The sequence below is a fragment of the Centruroides vittatus genome, unplaced genomic scaffold (genome assembly GCF_030686945.1).
Source record: "Centruroides vittatus isolate TY-2023 unplaced genomic scaffold, ASM3068694v2 scaffold_944, whole genome shotgun sequence".
NCBI classification, from domain to species: Eukaryota; Metazoa; Arthropoda; class Arachnida; order Scorpiones; family Buthidae; genus Centruroides; species Centruroides vittatus.
In genome coordinates this window covers 2668394-2690060 of record NW_027122722.1, presented here as the reverse complement: position 1 = coordinate 2690060, position 21667 = coordinate 2668394, and the positions used below count along the sequence as shown (strand labels likewise).

At 34.4% G+C, this 21667-nt stretch overlaps 1 protein-coding gene across 3 annotated transcripts in view; it reads right to left on the bottom strand.

Moving 5' to 3' along the window:
• Positions 1-21667, bottom strand: part of LOC136990498 (Y+L amino acid transporter 2-like) — an 86710-nt gene that overhangs the window by 61783 nt on the left and 3260 nt on the right. The window contains exons 1-2 of one of the 3 annotated variants that reach the window (XM_067288890.1): positions 19658-19953; positions 18887-19518 (exon numbers count right to left, since the gene is read on the bottom strand). In XM_067288890.1, the coding sequence (XP_067144991.1) occupies positions 18887-19469 (583 nt within the window). In that variant the 5' untranslated portion in view covers positions 19470-19518; positions 19658-19953. Of the gene's footprint in view, positions 1-18886; positions 19954-21667 lie in introns of those variants that run through there. The other 2 variants (XM_067288891.1, XM_067288892.1) reach the window with 2 other exon arrangements.

The window sequence follows — 21667 nt, the reverse complement described above, 5'->3', positions numbered from 1 at the left end:
TTGCTTTGTTCTTGGATCACCTCTCCATGTTGACAAGTGCAGAGATCATCTCTCTGTAGCTGGCTAGTACAAGGATCATCTCTCCCGTGGCCAGCAGTTACAAAGATCGGGTGTACTACAGATTACCACCTATGGAATTTCAGGACTTTGAGTATATATTTGAACTCAGAGGACCGAGACAAGTTTAACAGTACCCTACTTTTGGGCCGAAAGCAAAAAGTAAGAAAGTTATCATACTTTTTTCGGCGATCGCACAATGATCGGGAGTCACGTCGCTCTCTCCGCTAAGCCTATTGCGTGTTTAACAGGCAGTCCGGCAAGTCGGCCATATATACCTTCAACACAGGCAGATGTTGATCCAGGAGCACACTGATCATCTACAGTTCGAGTTAAGTCCTTTTTGCACACCCTTGCGCTCGTCGACCTCGGGGGCTATGGCTCCTCAGTCTTGCTATCTCTCGCGGTTGGCTAGTACTATGAGCCGACCGCGCTATCACGATGCTTGAACAAAAGGAAAAAAAGGAACTGGCGTTCGACTGTTCATGCTCCCAATGGACTCCCTGGGAGGGGAGCCGCCGACAGGCCACCGATTGTTTAACGTCACTAGTTATTGATTCACAGTAGTTCTTGAACAAAAGAAAAAAAAGGAAGTGGCATTCGACTGTTTGTGCAATTTCTTGCCTTTCAGAGTGCATTTTTTAATTTGTTTGCAGACTTTACCGCGAGATGGCAGCACTAGCAACTACAGTGCTGTCTGCATGAAAGCATTAAAAAAGTATGATAACTTTCTTATTTTTCGTCTCCGGTCCAAAAGTAGAGTACCGTTAAACTCATCTCAGTCCCCTCGGTTCAGATATATATACTCAAAGTCCCGAAATTCCATAGGTGGTAATCTATAGTATCCCCCAAAGATCACTTCTCCCATGGTTGGCAGGTTAAAGGATAGCCTCTTCTGTGCCTAACAAGAGCAGGGATCACTTCTTTCTTTCTGGCTCTGCTTCAATTCTATCATGTCCTAGTATGATTGTAAACTATGTATGTATATATACAGAGTGTTACAAATAAAATGAACCAGTCTCATAGCTTGGAAATAACCTGAGGTAGAAGAATCAGACTAATTATGGCAAAACAAGGCACAAGGGAACTATATACATGTCCAAAAGTTGATGAGCATACATGTTGAAGATTCCAGATTACGGAGCCCTACAAGGCTTCTTGGCAGAGTTCAATGACACGTGGGGTGCCATTGAAAAGTATGTAAAAATCTGGTGCCATTGAAAAGTATGTAAAAATCTAAATGGCATTTACTCTGGGGTAATTTTTGATAACTCTTGTCATTGTTGAGTGAAGTAGACATTACCTCTTCGTGTTCTAAATTCTTCAAACATGTTTACCACCTCATATAAAACCAACCTCAAAGCCCCAAGCAATGGAACATTCTGAGTAGAAATCACACATCTTTGCCACTCAGAATCAGTTCATTATACTTTTTGGTAAGAAGCTTAAAATACTCTAATATGATGTTCACTTAGTTTGTTTCTTCATTCAACACATTTTAATGATTTTTTGCTTGTAAATTTATGTATTTTTAATGTATTTTTTTCTAAAAAAAAAACATATTTATGACATAATATGCAAACAAATTTATATGTAATTTTATCAAGATTTTATATAAACACACAACTATCAAATGTGTATTTGAGTTTATTATCTATCAGAATTAAATTGCTGTTTTACAAATATTTATAATACATTGATTTCACTGTTAACAGATATACTTTTAAATGAGTTTCTTTGAAAAAAGATATTAATCATTGTTTTTACAAATAATAATTCTAATGTGAAAGTATTTGCAGGATATAGTTGACAAGTCAGTATTACATGAAATCATCTTTCTGTAAAAGTTAACATAATCTTTCCATGTAGTTCACATAAATAAAAGTTTTTAAAATGTTGTGTATAAATGTTACTGACACAATATCTAGAATTTCAAATTTTGCTTGCAATAGCTGAAAATTATTCAATAGATGTCAATCTGACAGATTTAGTATTGCTTAACTGCAGCATAATTATCATTTTAGTAACAAAAGCACTTGATGAAATGTGTTTATATACAATAAAACTTTAGTAATATCCAAAAACATCTTTTCAACACATTCATTGGAGTAATGTACTAATAAACACAACTAAAAACCTATAACTAGCAAAACACAAATTTTAATGAAAACAAATGTGATAATGTTGATTTAAAATTGAAAACATTTGTTTTCATTAAAATTGATATTTTTTGATGGTTATAAATACATAGTTGTGTTGTTAACATCTTTTTAATTTATATCCTGTTTATGATTATTACTAAAAATGAATAGTCAAGTAATATCTTTCAGATGATGTTATCAACCTTTTTTAGCTATAATAAACAACGGTACTAGTGTATGATGGTGATAAAGATTATAGTTAAATATGTAAAGATAAACATTAGTGTATCACTGTTTAAATAAGATTTGACCTTGATTATCCTCAAGTTTATGTGATGATTGATGAAACTATATACTATAAAAATATAGCACCTATTTACAATTATTATTGTCATCTATAATGTATACAAAATTTATTTTATCATCAATATAAATTACAGAATACTTCTGAATACAATCAAGCCCTGTCTATAAATTTCTCAATTGTATGTTTTTCACAATTATACATTAAATATTATCTGCAGGATACTTTCATCATTATAAAACATTTCAGTTATATTTTTTCTTTCATACAATTTGCACATATGTTATATTTTTTGGTACCCTACAGCATTTTTTTCTCACTTATGCTTTGAAATGAAATGAAATAGAAACATTTAAAGCAATTATTAAAAATGTGAAAAAGCAAATTGCAGTATGTTTTCGCTTCAGGTTAGTCTACAACAGGGATGTCCAACCCATGGCCCACTTAATATTTTTATGTGACCCACTGAACCAAAACTTTTTAGGTAGATTTCCATTTCTTTTGGTAGTAAAGTATGTCGTAAAATTTATTCTCGTTTCACTGGATACACTTTGGTCATAATGATGTAATTGGCATTAGAAAACTGTTGCGCACGTAAGGTAGTACAGTACATACTGTTCTGAACAATTATTTTCGTGCATTAAAAATATCAAAACTGCTGAAAGAAATAGGTTGAGTGATTCCCATTTAACTAACATTCTTAGAATTAAGACTAGTATCATAAAAGCAGATAGTGACAATATTATAAAAGGAAGGCAATGTCAAAAATCGCATTAAATGTATTTTTATTTTGTGAGAATTCTTTCTTTTTTTACTGTCAATAATACAGTATTTTTTGTAATAATATATATTTGTTATTAAAATTATATATTCACATTTTTAACTTTTTAAAAGCATATATTTATATAAAGTACATTTGTGGCCCACCTTAATTTCTAATTTGGCTCATTAGGAAAAAAGGTTGGACAACCCTGGTCTACACTAATAGCAAATTGCTAGCAAATGAAGAAAGCAGAGCAAATAATATGGGGCCATAATGGATAAATGCAGGAATCACCTTTCACTTGTTGCAGATCCTAGAGAAAATGTTGTGACAACCTTTAAAAATGTCTTCCAGTATGATTTTTATGGTACTACAATAATACATAACATGCAATGCTGTTTCTCTAACAAATTTTTTTCTATTTATCAAATCATTCTACCAGTCCAATGCATTGAAAATTTTTGCTTTCCACATTTTGCAGTGTGGACAAATTTTGCTAAGCAAATAAAAATCACTTTCAAGTTTCTCATTCATTTTCACTATTTGCTGTCAGTGTGAGCTAACCCTTTAGAATGACTCTTCTTCATTCTTTCACGTAACTGGAGTTTTGGCAGAAGGAGTCAACTTCACATATTGTACCAGTATGAGACATATCCATGGTAAAAACAAAAAAACTAAATTTGATCAATTTCTTAAAGTACAGCACACAGTTTAATTTCATACTGATACTGTTTTACTTTTCCTTTTTATGTTTTGTTCAAATGTATGAATTGCTTTCGGGATGAATTCGGTTGTCAGAAAAGGGCGGTGCAGCATTATTTATCACTGTACTGTACAACCGAATTTGTAGCCTATGTGTAATTCTTAATGAAGAACTTCAATTTACTGTATGTAAATTGAAATTCTTCATTAAGAATTACACATAGGCTACAAATTCAGTTGTACAGTGATAAATAATGCTGCACCGCCCTTTTCTGACAACCGAATTCATCCCGAAAGCAATTCAAAAGTAGTTTCATTCATACATTTTTCTCAGTTGTACAATATTTTTCTCAGTTCTCTTCAAAAATGTATAAACAAGGTTTGGCTGTTCATTGTACTCAATTAAAATATATTTTCAAATATAAAAAAGGATCCTTTAAAACTAAACAAATTTGACCTATTTTCAAACACTTTTTGTATAAATTTTTACATTTCATAGTCAAGTCTAAGTAGTAAAGGTTTAACACAAAAAAATAATAACTATTATCCTTTTATATCTATTTTTCTTAGCATCTGTATATTTCTTCTTAGTCAAATAATTAAATTAGAAAATATTCCAAATGTATAATATAGTTAATTCAATATAAACATCCATAAACCTGATTCTTAAATTAATACTAAACAATTGCCAGATTACATTAGCAGCATTAATGTAGCCCATGGTAATCCAGCAATCGTTTGGTATAAGATAATTCATTTTTCAGTCCCAATAATCATTACTTAGTGAGAACCTACATATTTTTATGGAAAAAGGCAAATAATAATAATCATTTTTCTATCTGATTTATCTTCTCTAGTTTAGAAATGTTTGTAAAGTGCTACCTTAACAAATAGAGGTAAATTAGCTATACTGTAACAATCTAAATAATTTAATTTTTTTAAAGTCTTAAAAATATTTAAATTTTTTTGATAATTTAAAAAAAAACACTTCTTAAAGACATTAATATGTTTATTAAAGTTTAAAACAATTTCTCTGAAAAGCTGTGGTTGGTTTATTTTCATTACAGAACAATATAGACTAAAATATGGAAGACAAACACACTGATTAACAGAAGATAGTTTTATAAAAATGATTTTGAAACAAAAAATACATTGAAAGCTACAACATTTCCTTAAAAATTCTATCCAGAATAAAATAATAAAATAAAAAATAATCTCAAGTAAGGATTTAACTCCAAAAAATGTTTATGGATTGCTTAAAAATTACAATTTACAATAATTAATAACAACTACTCTCTCATTAGTCACTACCTTGTTGAGCTAAGAAAACTTGACAGTTCTGATCAGTGGCATAGCTAGCATGGGTGACACCCGGTGCGGATATCATGGTGTCACCCTTTTTAACTCTTTTATAAAACACTGTTGAATTGTAATATCTTCGCACTCGAGCAACTTGAACGCTATATTGAATATGCGATGTTGCGACGTATGAGTTTAGATTTATAGAATAAATCATAGTAAGATTTTTAGCTGGTGCGAGCCCTCGTGGCGTCTCCTTGTAGCGAAGAAACTGTCATGGGAGGCAAGCCGTTGACCTTTTTGTTTTTTCTTTTTTTTTTTTTAGGTACAGGCCTACCAGGTGTCACCTCTACACGGGTGACACCCGGGGCGGGCCGCCCCCACCGCCATACCCTAGCTACGCCTATGGTTCTGATGAACTATAGAGTAATGTTCAAGCTTCCAGTAAAACAACTCACACCAGTAAGATTCACCCCCAACAAGAAAGGGGAAGACGATGCTTTAGTAATAGAACTAGTGCCATAGTACTTTAAGAACAGGGTTCTTGGGCTTTTAAAAGCCCAAGAACCCTGTTCTTAAAGTAAATTTCTTTGTTTCTTTGCAAGGAAACATTACTGGTGTATTGAGAAGGAAATATGGAAAAACCTTTCCCAAATAAAAACACTGGTAGGTTGGTTCTGGTTGGGTCAGAGCAGATGGACAATTGTGCTTAGGTGAGAGGTTGAGGGACCCGGAAGTTTTATTGAGGCCTACAGAGAGAGACTCCATAAGACTGGTAAGACCTATGATGAGAAATGAATAGTGGTGCATTATATATACAGTCAAACCTGTTTTTATGCGCTCTTTTTATGTGCGATTTTTATTTATGCGGTTTTTTTTGTGCGATTTTTTATTTGTGCGGTATAGTTGGCGACTAGTCTCGTGCGATTCGTCATGTCTCACGTTGACTTATTATAGCTAAATAAACTTATTATAGCATAAATGCACTTATTATAGTAATATTATTGCATGAATATGCGAAAAATGAAATAATTTACTTTTTAAGTCAACAAAACACCACCTGGACAAAAATATGTAAAACAGACGATAGACCAGACGATGCAGTCAAGTGCTGACATCTGTTGTCAATAAATTCTATTTTGTACGGTTTTGAGTTATTTTCTATGTGAGACTTTTTTTATGCGGTCCCTGTTGACCGCATAAAAAAAATATTTTTTAATTGTGTTGCGAAAACTATTTTTTACAGCCATTCGTGAAGTTTCGTGCTATTTTTTTTAATGCATCTTTTTTAATGCGGTCCCTATCCCCCGCATAAAAACAGGTTTGACTGTATATATATATATATATAAAATGCACTAATATATATGCATCAAATACAGTGCTGACGTAAAGTATTTTCCTTTGAGGAAATTTTTCAGGAATCCTCCAATATTCTCTTGTATTCAACACTGCCCACGCAAAAAGTTAAAGAACAATTTTAAATAAAATTTCATTAAAAACAAAACAAAATTAGATATACAACATTGATAAACAATTAAGAGTAAGCCATATGAAAAATTCATATATAAAACACTTAATTAAATTAGTATGTACTTTTATAAAAATACATAATAATTCAATTACAGTATAGATTAATTAAAGAAAAATTAGTATATATACTTATAAACTGTGGTCATTTAATATAATAAAAAAAAACTTTTTACAAATTAAAAACAAAAAACAATTCTTAACAAAAGAAATTCAAAACAAAAACAATTTCACAATTAAAAAAAAATTTAAGAGAAAATTACAAGACAGATTACAGGGATGAATAAACAAAATATTATCTCTTCACTTTTAGTGTTTTTTTGAACTGAGAAATTGTCGATCAGTTCATCGTAATCAACCCTATTTGAAATACCATTCTCAATGTACAGTAGAGAGTCGTTTATCCGAACACTGATTATCCGAATGCTTTCCAGTCGGACTGTGTTGTGCCAAATCAAACTTTTTTGATACTAGATTTACTTCTAAAGTATAATTTTTATGTTTTTATATTTTTCAATATATTTATTTTGTTTGTACAAAATAAAGAAATAATTTTTAATGATACAATAGCCTCGATTATTATTATAAAAATTTTCATTAGGCTTAAAATCGACGAAAATTCAACACGAAGCGACACGCAACGGAGAAAAATTTCAACATCGAACAGATTAATATATTTTTTCGTACATAATTGGTTATCCGAAAAGTCAGTTATCCGAACAACCCCAGTCCCCAATTGATTCGAATAAACGACTCTCTACTGTATATATATATATGTGTGTGTTACAGTCAAAACCCGTTTTAACTAGTTGAAACTAGTTTATACTGGATGTCTTTGTTAAAACTAGTTTTAACTCAAATTCATTTTTGACTAGCAGTAAATTCTAGTTTTAACTAGACAAAACGGGTTTTAACAAAGACATCCAGTATAAACTAGTTTCAACTAGTTAAAACGCGTTCTAACTAAAAACGCGTTTTGACTGTAACATATATATACTGTCAAATTATATAATTTTCTTGTCCACAATCTTCACCCATGACTACCAGTACATATAAAATCTAATACAGCCTTTTCAACCTTTAAATTTCCGGTACACAAGACGAAAGTTAACAAACTAACGTTTTTGATTCTCCACCGAGATCTTCGTCAGGTTCGTTGACGGTTTTGATAATGGAATGCGATGAATATAGAATGCTTTTGAAATTCAAAAGATTGAATATCTCCAGCATGCAGTAATGATGAAAGATACAACATAAATTTAATAGACAGGAGTCTACCATAATAATGGCGCGATCTATCTATTCAGGAATAATACATGACTACCAATGTGGATGCAGCTCAGAGATATATCGCCACGCATATGATAATACGTTACTGTCCTTGAAATTAATACATTTCCCCGATATGGTTGCCTTGTAAATCTCAAGGGTCACCAATGCCCTGATGTGGTCCATTTTGAATGACTTTTTAATGAGGCTGGTGTTATCGAAGTCTGCTCTTATATCGGGGTCCATGGCGTGTCTTTTTTTGGCAACGTCATACTTATGCTCAGAAATCCTTTTTTGAATGGACCTCTTGGTAGATCCAATATATACTAGGTTCCTTTGGAACCTGTGATCCCTTATCGGGATACTATATACCCCTGGTGCTCTTAAAATATCTGGTTTGTCTTTAGCGTTTCTGAGAAGCAAGTAGATAGATTGCGTTCTCGAGTACGCCAACTTTAGCGCTAGAGAATCGAAAACGTTAGTTTGTTAACTTTTGTCTTGTATACCGGAAATTTAAAGGTTGAAGAGGCTGTATTGGATTTTCTTATCCAATTGAATTTCTAAGATAATTTTTAATTCTTTTAAGGACATTGAACGATCCTGTGCTGATGCATTGGAAACAGGAATTGACAAATATATTTTTAAAATTATGTTTACATTAGGAAATGTAGAAACCAGCCCTCCTTGAATCACTTTGTACTGTACATCAATTAAGGTCAATTTATAATTTTTTTTTTTTTTTTTTTTTTTTGCAAATTCTATAAATTGTGTTGATTCTTTCTTAAAAATGGTAATGTCAATGCCATCTGAAAAGGTATTTATTAAATTCATAATATAGCTATCATACTCTTTTGGCAATATTTCCTTTAAGTTTAGCAAAATAATTCAAAATATTTTTCTCTCTCTCAACACCTGTATTAATTTCTGATACCAATTGATCACAGATCACATTTAAACAATTTACAATTACTGCTAATTTGCCTGTCATTGAACATCCTCATCACTTTTCCATCAAAGTGTAATTTTCTTTTCATTTTCTAATTTTATAACACTCATAATTTTTATTGTTTGCTAATGCATAACATTCTGATTCAATAGTATGAAGAAATTCACAGTCATTCCAAATGTCTTCTGATATATACATAGGCTGTTTTTTTTTTCAATCTCCAATGGTCCATAAAACAAAGACAAGTGTAAATAACAAAATGGATTTATTACCAAAAGTTAGGTACAAACATGGTTACTTTTTGACATAATCATTGTGAAGATTGAGGCATTTGTTATATCTGTGGATGAGTTTTGCAATCCCCTCTTCATAGAATGTTGCCGCCAGTGACTTGAGATGGGCCTTAACATTGTTCTGAAGATCATCGTTAGTCTTGAACCTCTGCTCTCCTAGCCACGTTTTCAGTTCAAGAAAGAGGTGGAAGTCTTTAAAGGTATGAAGACTTCCACCTAGCTTGGAACTTTTTAAACACCCAGCATATAGCTCCAATTTAGGGTCAAGTGACTTCCTCCTCTTTCCTGAACTAAAAACATGGCTAGGAGGGCAGAGGCTCGAGACTAATGATGATCTTCAAAACAACGTTAAGGCCCATCTCAAGTCACTGGCGGCAACATTCTATGAAGAGGGGATTGTAAAGCTCGCCCACAGATTATGACAAATGCCTCAATTTTCATGATGATTATGTCAAAAAGTAACCATGTCTGTACCTAACTTTTGGTAATAAATCCATTTTGTTATTTACACTTGTCTTTGTTTTATGGACCATCGGAGGTTGAAAAAACCACCCTCGTATATAATGATAATAAGTTTACAGAATTTTGTAAATCTGAATTTTTAGTTGGAAGATTTTTACTAGTTTCATTTAATCATTGTAGGGTTGAAGAAAAAATGAAAATGTTTCACAATCTTCAAAAGAATCATTCAGCTTCTTTGCTTCTAATTTTGTTACAGGTTTTTCATTACAATCAAAAATTTTAAATAAAGCTTTTTTATTGCCAATAACTTTATCTTAACATCTAAAATTGTATATGTTCTTGAGGACCATTTTCAGCACACATTGTTTTTTAATGTTACATTTCCTTTTGTAGTTGCTTTCATTAAAATGTCCCATCTCTTTCTGAAAGAAGAGAAAAATACAAATAAATTTTTAATAAATATCAAAAAAATGCAGATCTTTTAGACAAGCTTCTGCACTGAATTTCCTACTAAATTTTGGCTGAGCCACACAAGAAACATAAAAATGCAGTTTGACTATGGCTCTTAATTTTCGCATATAAACCGTTGTATATCTCAGATGTATTGGCTGCATTGTCTGTTATAGTTTTGTATATAAATTATAGACTAGGGGTCGACAACCTTTTTGTTACTAAGGGTGCAATAAATATTTTAAAAACAATTCAAGGCACATTGTGATTTTTTTCAAAAATTAAACTATGTTGTAATAAATAGAGTAATTATATTTTGAAATATGTATATTTATATAAAATAAAGATTATACTTGCATGTAATAACTAAAAAATGAAAATTAAAAGTACATACATAAAGTAACAAAATCAAATTAAATAAAATTACTAGTATTAGTATATATATTTGCAATTGCATGACTATGGTTCTAAAGGGTGTGTCTGAAATGTGCCACAGACACCATATTGCCAATTCCTGATCTAGACCATATTCCATTAATTTTGAAATCATAATACAGTAATACCTTGGTTTTCATTGACTTCAGTTATAATCGGTTTCAGTTTTTGTCAATTTTTTTTGCAAAAAGTTTGTAATAAAATAGAATATAGAATATTTTAATATACTAGTATATTTACATAAGACATCACATAATTTGTTTTAGTTGTTAAAGTGTAATCTTAGGATTGATTTTAATATTTAACACTCCTACAGAAATTTAAAAAATCTTTATCCCTATTTCTCTTTTTGAAATATTCATTTTTCATTAAGTTGTTCTCATTAAATAAAATCAAAAATAAATTTAATGTAACATGGAAGTCCACGTCATTTGCCATTTTTCCTGTTTTTCTCTCCTGAAATTCCCGGCAGTCAGCATTTGTGTTTTTTAGAAAATGCCAGCAGTTACATCACTTCTGGCAACATCTCACTGGACTGATGCTGAGATTTTGAATATACCCAGCCTTCGCACCACATCAAACATCAGCTTACAGGTTATTGCTCGCAGCCCCCATTGACAAAACTATTGTTTCCTACCAAAAGTTCTGGCAGTTAAAATGGGGCAGCAATGCCATTGATCTTCAAACAGACATCTCCCCCAGTGATCTAGAGAGGAAAGTTTCTTTTAAGTATTCTGCAAGCCCCTACACCACAATTCATTATAATGAAGGTTACCCTGAAGACTGTCACACCAATATCTACACTGATGGCTCGAAATGTGACAGGAATGTTGGCAGCAGCTTTGTGATTTATCAAGACAATCATGAGATCCACTTTGAGCAATTTCAGCTCAGCCCAAACTACTCAGTGTTTCAGGCTGAGCTTTTTGCCATCTTAAAGGCCATTCAATGGTGTGAGTCTTCCTTCACAAGCAACAACATTCTTATTCCCACTGACTGTGCCTCAGCATTGTCTTTGGTCAAAAGGCAGAGAACTCTTCATCCCATTGCCTCTCAGATTCACAATTGCCTTACTAACCCCAGGAATACATACTATATTAACTGGATTCGTTTCCATAATGGCACTGTTGGTAATGAGAGAGCTTACTCTCTGGCCAAGGATGCAGCCAATAACCACTTTCTTCCCGTCGAGTACTCCAAAATCCTTGCCAAGTTTCTTAAATAGGGTAGATGTACCAGTTTTGGCCAGTGTAGTACCAGTTCTGGCCAGAAAACAAATTTAATTTAAAAATATAATCACAAATGAAACAAACTTTTATTGTTAACTGTGTGAACAGTTAACAATAAAAGTTTGTTTCATTGGACAGATTTGAATATATGGTGATTATATTTTTAAGTTAAATTTGTTTTCTGGCCAGAACTGGTACACTGGCCAAAACTGGTACATCTACCCTACATGCTGAGGAAAGACCTTGTTAATAAAACTAACAGGCTGACTGGGACAACAACTCCATTAACAAACAGTTCTTTCCAAATTTACATGGTCTAATCAGCAAAAAACGGATGAAGCTTACCACCATAGTGTTTGGTTCATTACCAATCATGGTAAATTCAATGCTTACCTACACAGATTCTCTTGCAGCAACAATAACCTTTGCCCTATCTGTGGTGTTCCTGATGGCAGTCTGCACTATATCTATAATTACTGAGCACGAAAGGACACAACTCGAAATCTTCATCAGAAGCAAAAACAAGTTTTGGCCATGTAATTGCAAGGAGCTTACTCATGACAACAACACCTACAATTTATTCCTTAAATTAGTGGACAAGTACTTTCAGGTTACTCCAATCAATTAATGTAAATCTATTTGGCTGTACCTTGTCTGTTAACTCACATTTATAATTTGTTTGTATTGTAATTTATTATTATACACTAGTACTGTTATGCATTTATACTTACTGTTGCCTTTTATGTAACCACCTTCCTTTAGTTGTATATATTGTACAGTACATATCTTATTTTACTTTTTTTTACTTCTTGTATTACCTTGTATTACCATGTAGCTATTGATTTCACTGCTTATAAATGTTATCTCATCTTATTCTTTCTTGTATTTTGTGCCTGGTTGTGCATTACAGTGCCAGGCTATGTAAGTTGTTAATTTATGTTAATATATATATATATATATATATATATATATATATATATAAAGAAAAAAAAATACCCAGTTCCATTGCTTTCCTTTCCTTTTAGCTCCATCATAAAAAAAGCCATGTTAAATGTTCATTTATTTTTTACATTAGTCTTATATATATTCTTCTTCTTAGCATTGTCCCACAGATGTAGGGTCCACTATTCAGATCTTCGAACGCCACTTTGTTTGATTGAGTGCATCATCTGGGTTCAGGTGCAGAGCCCTTACAGTCTACATTGATAGCATCTTACCATCGTTGCTGTTGTCTTCCACATGGTGGCCGCCGGCCATTTACGTCTAGGTGGTAAGCAATGTTGGCAACTGTATCTGGTGCCAATCATCAGACGTGGCCAAACCAGCACAGGCATCTCTCTCTCATTTTTGCCTCAATGGGAGGGATGCCAAATTGTTGGCATAGCGTGTCATTGGTGATATGGTTGAGGAGAGATACACCAAGCATCCTGCAAGCCATGCGCATCTCCATGGAATGGAAACGCCGTTCAGCTGCTCTCGTTGATGGCCAACTTTCAGAACCATAGAGAGCAACAGGTCGTACCACAGTCTGGTAGATTTTCAATTTTAGGTACAGTACATGGGCATCTTTTTGTTGCAGAGAACACCGGTGACTTCTTTTCATCGTAGCTATGTTGCATTTACCCTCATTCATACTTCACCGTTAATGCCTCAGTCACTCTGTAGAGTTGAGCCAAGGTAGCAAAAAGTGTGTGTTTTATACATGTTATCACCATTGACCTGGATCGTGCCCACATTTGGAAAAATTTCTAGATATTCGGTCTTCTTGGTGTTAAGGCACAAACCAAAAAGACTCAGACAGTTTCTCCAGACCTGCACCTGGCACTGTAGCTCTTCTCGAGTGGTAATTGCAAGCATGATGTCGTCAGCATAAAGCAGTGTCCAAGGCACATCGTTCTGTACATTCTTTGTGATAGTATCCATGATGAGAATGAATAACAGTGGTGACAGTGCAGAGCCCTGATGAACACCAATGTTCACTGAGAAGTTGTCAGATGTACCAGCCATGCACCTCACTTGGCTGCTCGTATTTGAGTACAGCATTCTGACCCAGCTGACGAGGTCCTCAGGCACTCCATGGTCACGGAGTGCATACCAACTGAGCTGATGGGGTATGCAATTGAAGGCCTTTTCCAAGTCGAGGAAGACGATGTGTAGTAGTTTATTTTTCTCCCGATGTTTCTCCATCCCAAGGTGGGTTGCGAACATTGTCTTATATATATTTATTTTATATTAATTTTTTATTGTTTTTAGTATTAATCAAACACTATATTTATTTTCTATAAAATATGTTTTTGGTATGTATTTTGGAGTATCCAGAACAAATTAATTAGATTTTACATTGATTCATATGGAAATAATTGTCAGTTTTCGTTGGATTCAGATTTCGCCAATTGTTTTCGGATGAATTATCAATGAAATCCAAGATATCACTATTTTCTAAGTAGCTATCATGTTTTTAAATGTGCATGATTCCCCACATCAGTAACAACAGATTTATAAACACCTGACTTTAGGTACATAAGCATACTCACTTTAATGGAGAAAAAATGAGAGTTGTGATATGTTTTTATCATAATCCCAACTCAAACATTGCTCTGTTTAACAAGGTGCATATTTGTAGATTTAGACAAATATTCATATTCAAAAAATCTGAAGCAGTTGCTACTATTGACAAAGGTAGTACTAGCCCAACTATGGAATCACAAACAAACACACACATTCACCATCTCATCCATATACAATATATAACACACACCATCCTAGCCATAGTGCTTCAGCAGCAGTAAAGCAACTAACTTCTCACATTGGAAATCCATGCCAAGAATAAGCAAAGTGAACTCAAGACAAACAAAAATCATCATCTATACTTTCTATATCAGTGCTTCTCAAAGTGAGCAATATCATCCCTGGGGCATTTGAATTATCCACAGGGGTATTAGGCATGATAGAAGAGCCCTGTGTACACAGAACAGGGAGCATTACTACTAACAGTCACAACCAAAAAGGCAGTGATTCAAAAAAGTTTAAGAAGCACTATACTATATCATCACAAACTTTGCAAACAGACAAGCATTACTTGACAAATTCACACAAAAATACCCACATCTACTACGCAGCAAATCAGAAAATTGATTAGAGAAGAAAAATTATAGCAACCTTATTCCACAAACAACACTGTGGCTTTATTAAGCCTTGTTATTTATTTTTCTTTTCTTTATTTCCTTATACCATCTTCCTGCGGTAAAACTGTAATTCCGGCTTCTGTTTACCTAACCACACTATAGTTAGTTGACCCATGTGGTCTGAACTGTAATAAAACAAAAGGGGGTGACACCCAATCGGTCGAGGGGTTATTGGTAGAGGAGAGAGGGAGATTGGAACGGAAAGAAGGAAGACACTTTCGGGGAGAGAGGAAAGCAGGACGAGCACGTAACAAAGACAATTATTAAGGAACAGATCCGAGATTTTTTTTATTATTATTGCCAGTCACCCCTTTGAACTTTTTCATTCTGACAAATCCTGTATAATTCTTATCAACCTTATCTTGCTCTAGGGTCCTTTACTTTGTAAATTTAGTTAAACTATAGTTAAGCTAGACATAAATTAGAATAAGTCCTTTGTTTTGTCGGTACGTGGGGACCAATTGGTGATATTGTTACGGGTAGTCCCAAGTGTCTTTGTATTTTCTTAGTGTGTACAATTGTTTCTTTGGAAACTATCGGTGTTAACTGTAATTAATAAACCTTTTTTAATTTTTTATCAAAGCCGAGCGATTCTCAGGATTCTGTTATTTATTACTCGGCTACAACTTCAACATATAAAAAAACTTGCAAAAGAAATACAACATACAAAATCACTCAATCACATGAAAGATCAGGCACTCATTGATAATAAGGGTGCAGAATATGTCCAATCGCACAAACAAGGTTGGAGAAAATTAAAGCAGTACAGGGAATTTATGGTAGAAAACATATTATGACAACATCCACAAAAAAATGGAATAGCATCTCAGTTAAGCCTATAGACATTAATCAGGAAAATCTGCCAAAATGCAGGGATTTGGTGTTTTAAAAGTGAAATGGAAATGCTATTTCTGATCAGTCCAATCACTTTGTTGCCTACTTACATTGATTATGTGCTTGCAATAAAAATAAGTCTAGACAGACTTATTTTTATTGCAAACTAAATTTGCAATAAAATTAAATTTAAAATTGAAACTGTAGTTCTTACAGAACTACAGTTTCAATTTTTATGAAAAACTGAAACCAAAAGAGAGCTTTAAAAAGAATCGAAAAAGAAAATTCATTTTCATTTTAACACTCTTTGATACTATTCAATGAATAAAATATTGTGTAAGCTTGAATTAAAATGAAATATTCACTTGTTACCCACACACAAAATTTGAAAATTAATAAGCTGCATTTAAAATTTTTCCTGAACTGTCTCAATTAAATAGTTAAATAGACATTTCACCATCATTTTATAAACATTAAATCATCAAACTATATTAAAAATGATCATGTTTTAAAAAAATTATGATAATACTGAAAAAGGCAGTCAAAAAATCTAAAAAAATTTATCTTCTTACAAAAACTTTGTGCATTTTACTTTCCCAGCAGTTATAACATAACACAGAAAAGTATTGCAATCATCTCAAATTTTTACTTTCTTGTTACTTCTCTGGCAATTTTAACGTAACTGCCAGGAATGTAACCCGGGAACATATTGCGTCACATTTGACCCTCTAGGATCTAGAAATTGTGATATTTTGACACTTCGAAACCCAAAAAAGCCGAAAAAACTGTTACTCAAATTACATACGTATGTGCACATGTGTGCATTGGCATTATTTCATTTAATATCTCAGGATGGGGTAAAGGTTAAGAAACAAAATTTGGCACAGTAACTTGTATATAAGGGGGCATTAATGCTATTAAATTTTAGTGATTAAAGGTTGAGGGGGAATCACATATCATATATCTCAAGAGAAGTAAGACTTAATTTTACTCATTAGCATTTACAATCTTTTATAAAACTCATCCCTGCCCTCAAAATTAAGTCCTTTCTGCCATTTCATAATAATTAATAATATAAAAAGATTTTTCTATAAGAAAATCTCTTAGCAGATGGCACCACACACAATTTCAATTATAATTATTAATATAAAAGTTATACCTTTAATGAAATCTCATAGCAGCCAGGAAAGTTACGTAACTCATTGCTCAAATTTTTTAATTAATTTTTCAGAAAAAACTGAGACTGTCATTGTAAATAAATTTTTGGATGTCAAAATGTCCATTAATTAGTACCTTGTGCTAAAAATATTTCATTCTTGGTGTCGCATCATAACCTGACTTAGGAAGTAATAATTTCCACCCCAGGAGGTAATTTGATGCAAAAGGTAGACATTGGACAGACTCAACATCTACATTCTACCAGAAAATCTAGCTTAGCTTTAACCCTCATTGGGGCTAAGAATTATTAGAAGATTAATTTATCCTGGACAGCAACATATCGTTGATTGATGATCAAAACCTCGTATTTGCATTTCCTAAAATTTTACCGGAGAGCTAAAAAAAATGTTGTTTTAAAGGAGCAAAATTTTCAGTACAAGGTTGAGAGTTTTTGACAATGTCATCAAGCAGACAATGCTAAAAGGTACACACCACTTAAAAGGTTTTGGCTTCATATAGAAATTGACTTTACAACACATTAATGCAAAAATGTGGTTTGGACTCATTATTGAAGATACAAGTTTTTGATCACCAACCAATAAAATAGGAAGATTGTCAGTCCTAACAAGGGCTAAGCTAGATTTTCTGATAGAAAATTAGATGTCAAATCTGTCCAATGTCTATTTTTCACATCAAATTACTTGTGGGGTGCAAATTCTTATATCCTAACTTAAGATTTACTTGCCTGAGGAAGAGTTTCTGCTATTCAGCTATAGTGCAAAGTAATCTTTTTGCCACCAAAGATCCTTTGTATTTATGTACATGATTGAAACATTATTTAAATTTGTATTCATTCCATTTCTTGTTATGTTCTATATTTGAGCATCAGTCTGCCAAGTGAAGTTTTGCAAACTAGAATGCTTGCTACATGCATTAAACATAGAAATTCTGCCACTGAAACCACTGAAATGCTTCAGGAAACCTGTCAAATAAGCCCGGAATAAAACCATAATCTAATGTTGCAAGAAGGCAAGGCAAGTTGAAAGTGCAACAAAGAGCATGTTGATCATTGTTATTCTAAGAAGATAATGTACCAGAAATTCATTTCTCCCAGTCAGACAGTAAATTAATTTTGAGGCAATTGCACAAAGTTTGTTGCAAAAGACCAGAACTGTAATGCAACCAAACCCAGCTGCATCAGGACAACCGCACATGCAGTCTTTGAAGACTGCGTATGCAGAACTGTGTTTTTTACAAAAAAAAAAAAAAACCCTCACCTACCCTCTTATTTGTCAGATTGTGACGAATAAGAAAGTGGCGAGGTCATTCTTGTTCTTTGAAATAAAAATGAAGCTCAAGCAGCAGCATTTCAATACAATCAACAAGACCCAAATCCAAACATACACTTCGGAATTTTTTAAACTGCGACTCCTGAGGCCAGACAGAAGCAGCATACAAATGCAGGGGGTACTACATCACAAGATACAGCAGTTGGATTTAAGTCAGTTAAATATTAAATTCTTTATATACCAAATCCAGATTCTTTTCGACGGCACCTAGTACAGTCTTTCTGTCATTTTACTCTTCTCTCCGAGTCCGAAATTCCATCAAGCAGCCACACAAGCAAAGCGCAAATGGGCACGGGATGCACACCAGAATACGGGAGCATTCAAGACAGCCGAAACAGCACCAAAAACCGAAAGCAATACCGCCCACCATCCACGAAAGGGAGGAGTGGATTGGAAGGCGCTCAGAGTTGTCGTGACTCTGAATGCCCGGAGACATCCAACAAAACAGACAGACCGAAAAAAAAAATTTGGTTCAATACTTACATATGACGAGGGCCGCGAAGAGTCTGACGGCACTGGCCGGAGGCAAACAGTCACTGAAGAAAGGTTCCAGTATGTAGTTGGCAAAAGTCAGGGCCGCGATGGCATTGGCCGTCGGCATGATGATCAGAATGGCCACCCACAGAAACAGAAACGCGGGCAGAGGGCCGAATGCCTCGTAAATATAGGCATAGTCACCACCCGATTTCGGAATGGAAGTACCGAGTTCGGCATAGCATAAAGCTCCAAGCATGGAGAGAACGCCACACAACGTCCAGACTATTATGGCAAGTCCTATTGATCCAGATTCTTGCAAAACACCTCGTGGTGAAACGAAAATACCGGATCCTATAATAATTCCAACGATCATGGCCACGCTGTTCAGAAGCCCTATTTCCTTTCTCAACTGAACACTTTCTTCGTTTCGATCCTTCATGGGTTGTTTTTCCGGTAGCCGATAGGAATCCATGGCATTACCAAAAGTGTGATAAACTTTTCTTTCGCCTAAACTGAGAAGCGAAGGTCTGTCTCTAACATCCCAGTTATCCAGGGCATCATCTGACTCGGAAACACGCCGGGATTGCATCACCTTATCGGAGAAGCGAAGACAGCGCCGGATACGTGAGTGGCAAAACCTGTAATTAAAAACTAAACTTTAAAATGAGCCGGTAATTACGCGTTAATCATTTCGCGTCGTTTGGCCAAGTACAAATACGGAAATAACAATTTTATGAAATTATTCGAAATAAATACGACAAGAAAGAAGAAACGAACAGTATACGATCGACTCGTCCCGAAAGTGGCAACGATTCGCCATTTTCGACATAACCTCGAACCGCCAAACGCCAGAAAGACGAAGCTAGCGTCGAGACTCAACCCGCAGAAAAATATAGAAGACGTTTAATTTTAGATAAAGATGGGAACAAACGTATTTAATTATTTAGGAATAACAAACGACGGTCTTCAAAAAAGTTTGGATAAAGCTAGTAAAGTCGGGCGAAATTCGACCAAGTGGGGAATATAGTCGAGAAAAATTGCGAACCAAATAACATTTCTAAATATTTCGTGAGAGTGGCAAAGGGCGATTTACCGGCGGAGAAGAATAGGCTCTGGCGTCGGGTCGGACGCCCCGATAGAAATGACTGGCGATATTTACTCCGGCGGTTTTATCCATTTAGAAAAATAAGGCGACGACCTTCGTATCGAAAATAAGTAAACTTTGTATTTTTGGTCAAAGATTATATTTGTCCGACCGACCGTTATCTACGGAGGTTTCCGCAGTTCGTAGAAAATCACGGGAGACGTAAATATCCAAAAAAATTATGAAAACCGTTTAAACCAATCGCAGCAGACGGTTGGTAACAACGTCGAACCCCTTGCGCAAATCGCAAATCCAAAAAGTTGTCGCGGGGATGGTGCCGAATACGAGATATTCGGATACAGTTGCGTACAATGTCTCCTCTATTAACACTCCATTCCAGTTTCTTCCCGGCTATTTTCTAACAAAACGAAACCGCCTACGCTTTTCCTCTGTTTCGGGCGTCGGTAAGTCGACTCTGTAACAATCCTTACTTCTTATTATAGAAATTGACATAATAGACCAAAACAAAAACTTTGGTGGCCGGATGGCCGAGCGGTCAAGGTGGCAGCCTACCGCTCTGGGGGGACCCGGGATCGAATTCGAACGACTCGAGAAATCCCTAGGAATTTTTCGAGGGGTGGTCTGTTCGGATATGTCGGGCCCCGTCCCTCACCACTCGGTCGCCCCATTGTAGGTCTGGCCGAACCCATAATGGGCCTACTAAAAGAGGCCCACTTAGTGCCCAAAGAGCGGAAAGAGTTAAAAAAAAAACAAAAACAAAAACTTTGCAACGGGGTATATATTTTGAATCTGTAAGCCGAAATACCTTCGATGAGGACGATCTATTTTGGCGCTTTTTTTTTTTTTGCGGAGCACGGACTGTAAGGGTAAGCGGCAATCGCCGAAAATCGCGAATTTGTCCACTTCCCGAAACCGTGTTTTGGTGAATTTTTAGTTTCTTGAGTTTCTAAGTGTGGTTAAAAATATCCGAAAACTAAAACTGTGCAAAAAAGGGTTTAAATCTGATGTAAATCTAAAATAAAAACACCGTAGAAATCGATGTAAATTGACAGCGATCGGTCCATAGACTTTACGTGGCAAACTTTGCCCTCGAATATCTCAGCACGTACTGTAGTACATCGAATTTCAAAATTGCGACTTCGTCACGACGTCGTCCTCGACTTCTACGCACTTGCAGAAAGTCGTTTAGTGGTTGAGCAACTGCTTTAATTAATTAAACTTTCGTCGCAGAAAATTTCCAGTTCTAATCGTGATTTGAACTGGAAGTAAAGGAAAATGTTCCACCGGTTTCTAGGAAAGACTATAAATTTAAATTTAAAATATTCGAAACCAATTTAAACATATTTTAAAACATTATATTTCATTACACTTCTTAATTTATTTTGTATTAGTTACAAGCAGAGATGTCCGGCCATTTTTCACTGACCGAAAAGGAGGATAAAGGTTAAAATGAAAACCGTATTGAAAAATTGGAAATTTTAGCCTAATGTCGTGTATCACCGAGTTTCGAGGAGATCGAATCGGGAGAAGAGTCACATCTATCGCAATTCGCACATCTATCGTAGTCACTAAACTACAATTCCACTGTCTGCACCCGGAGCGTTCTGTTCGTGAGTTAATTTTGGCCATCACTCAATGGCGGATAAAATACTCTACTGCCATCATTCCTACTTTGTATAGTG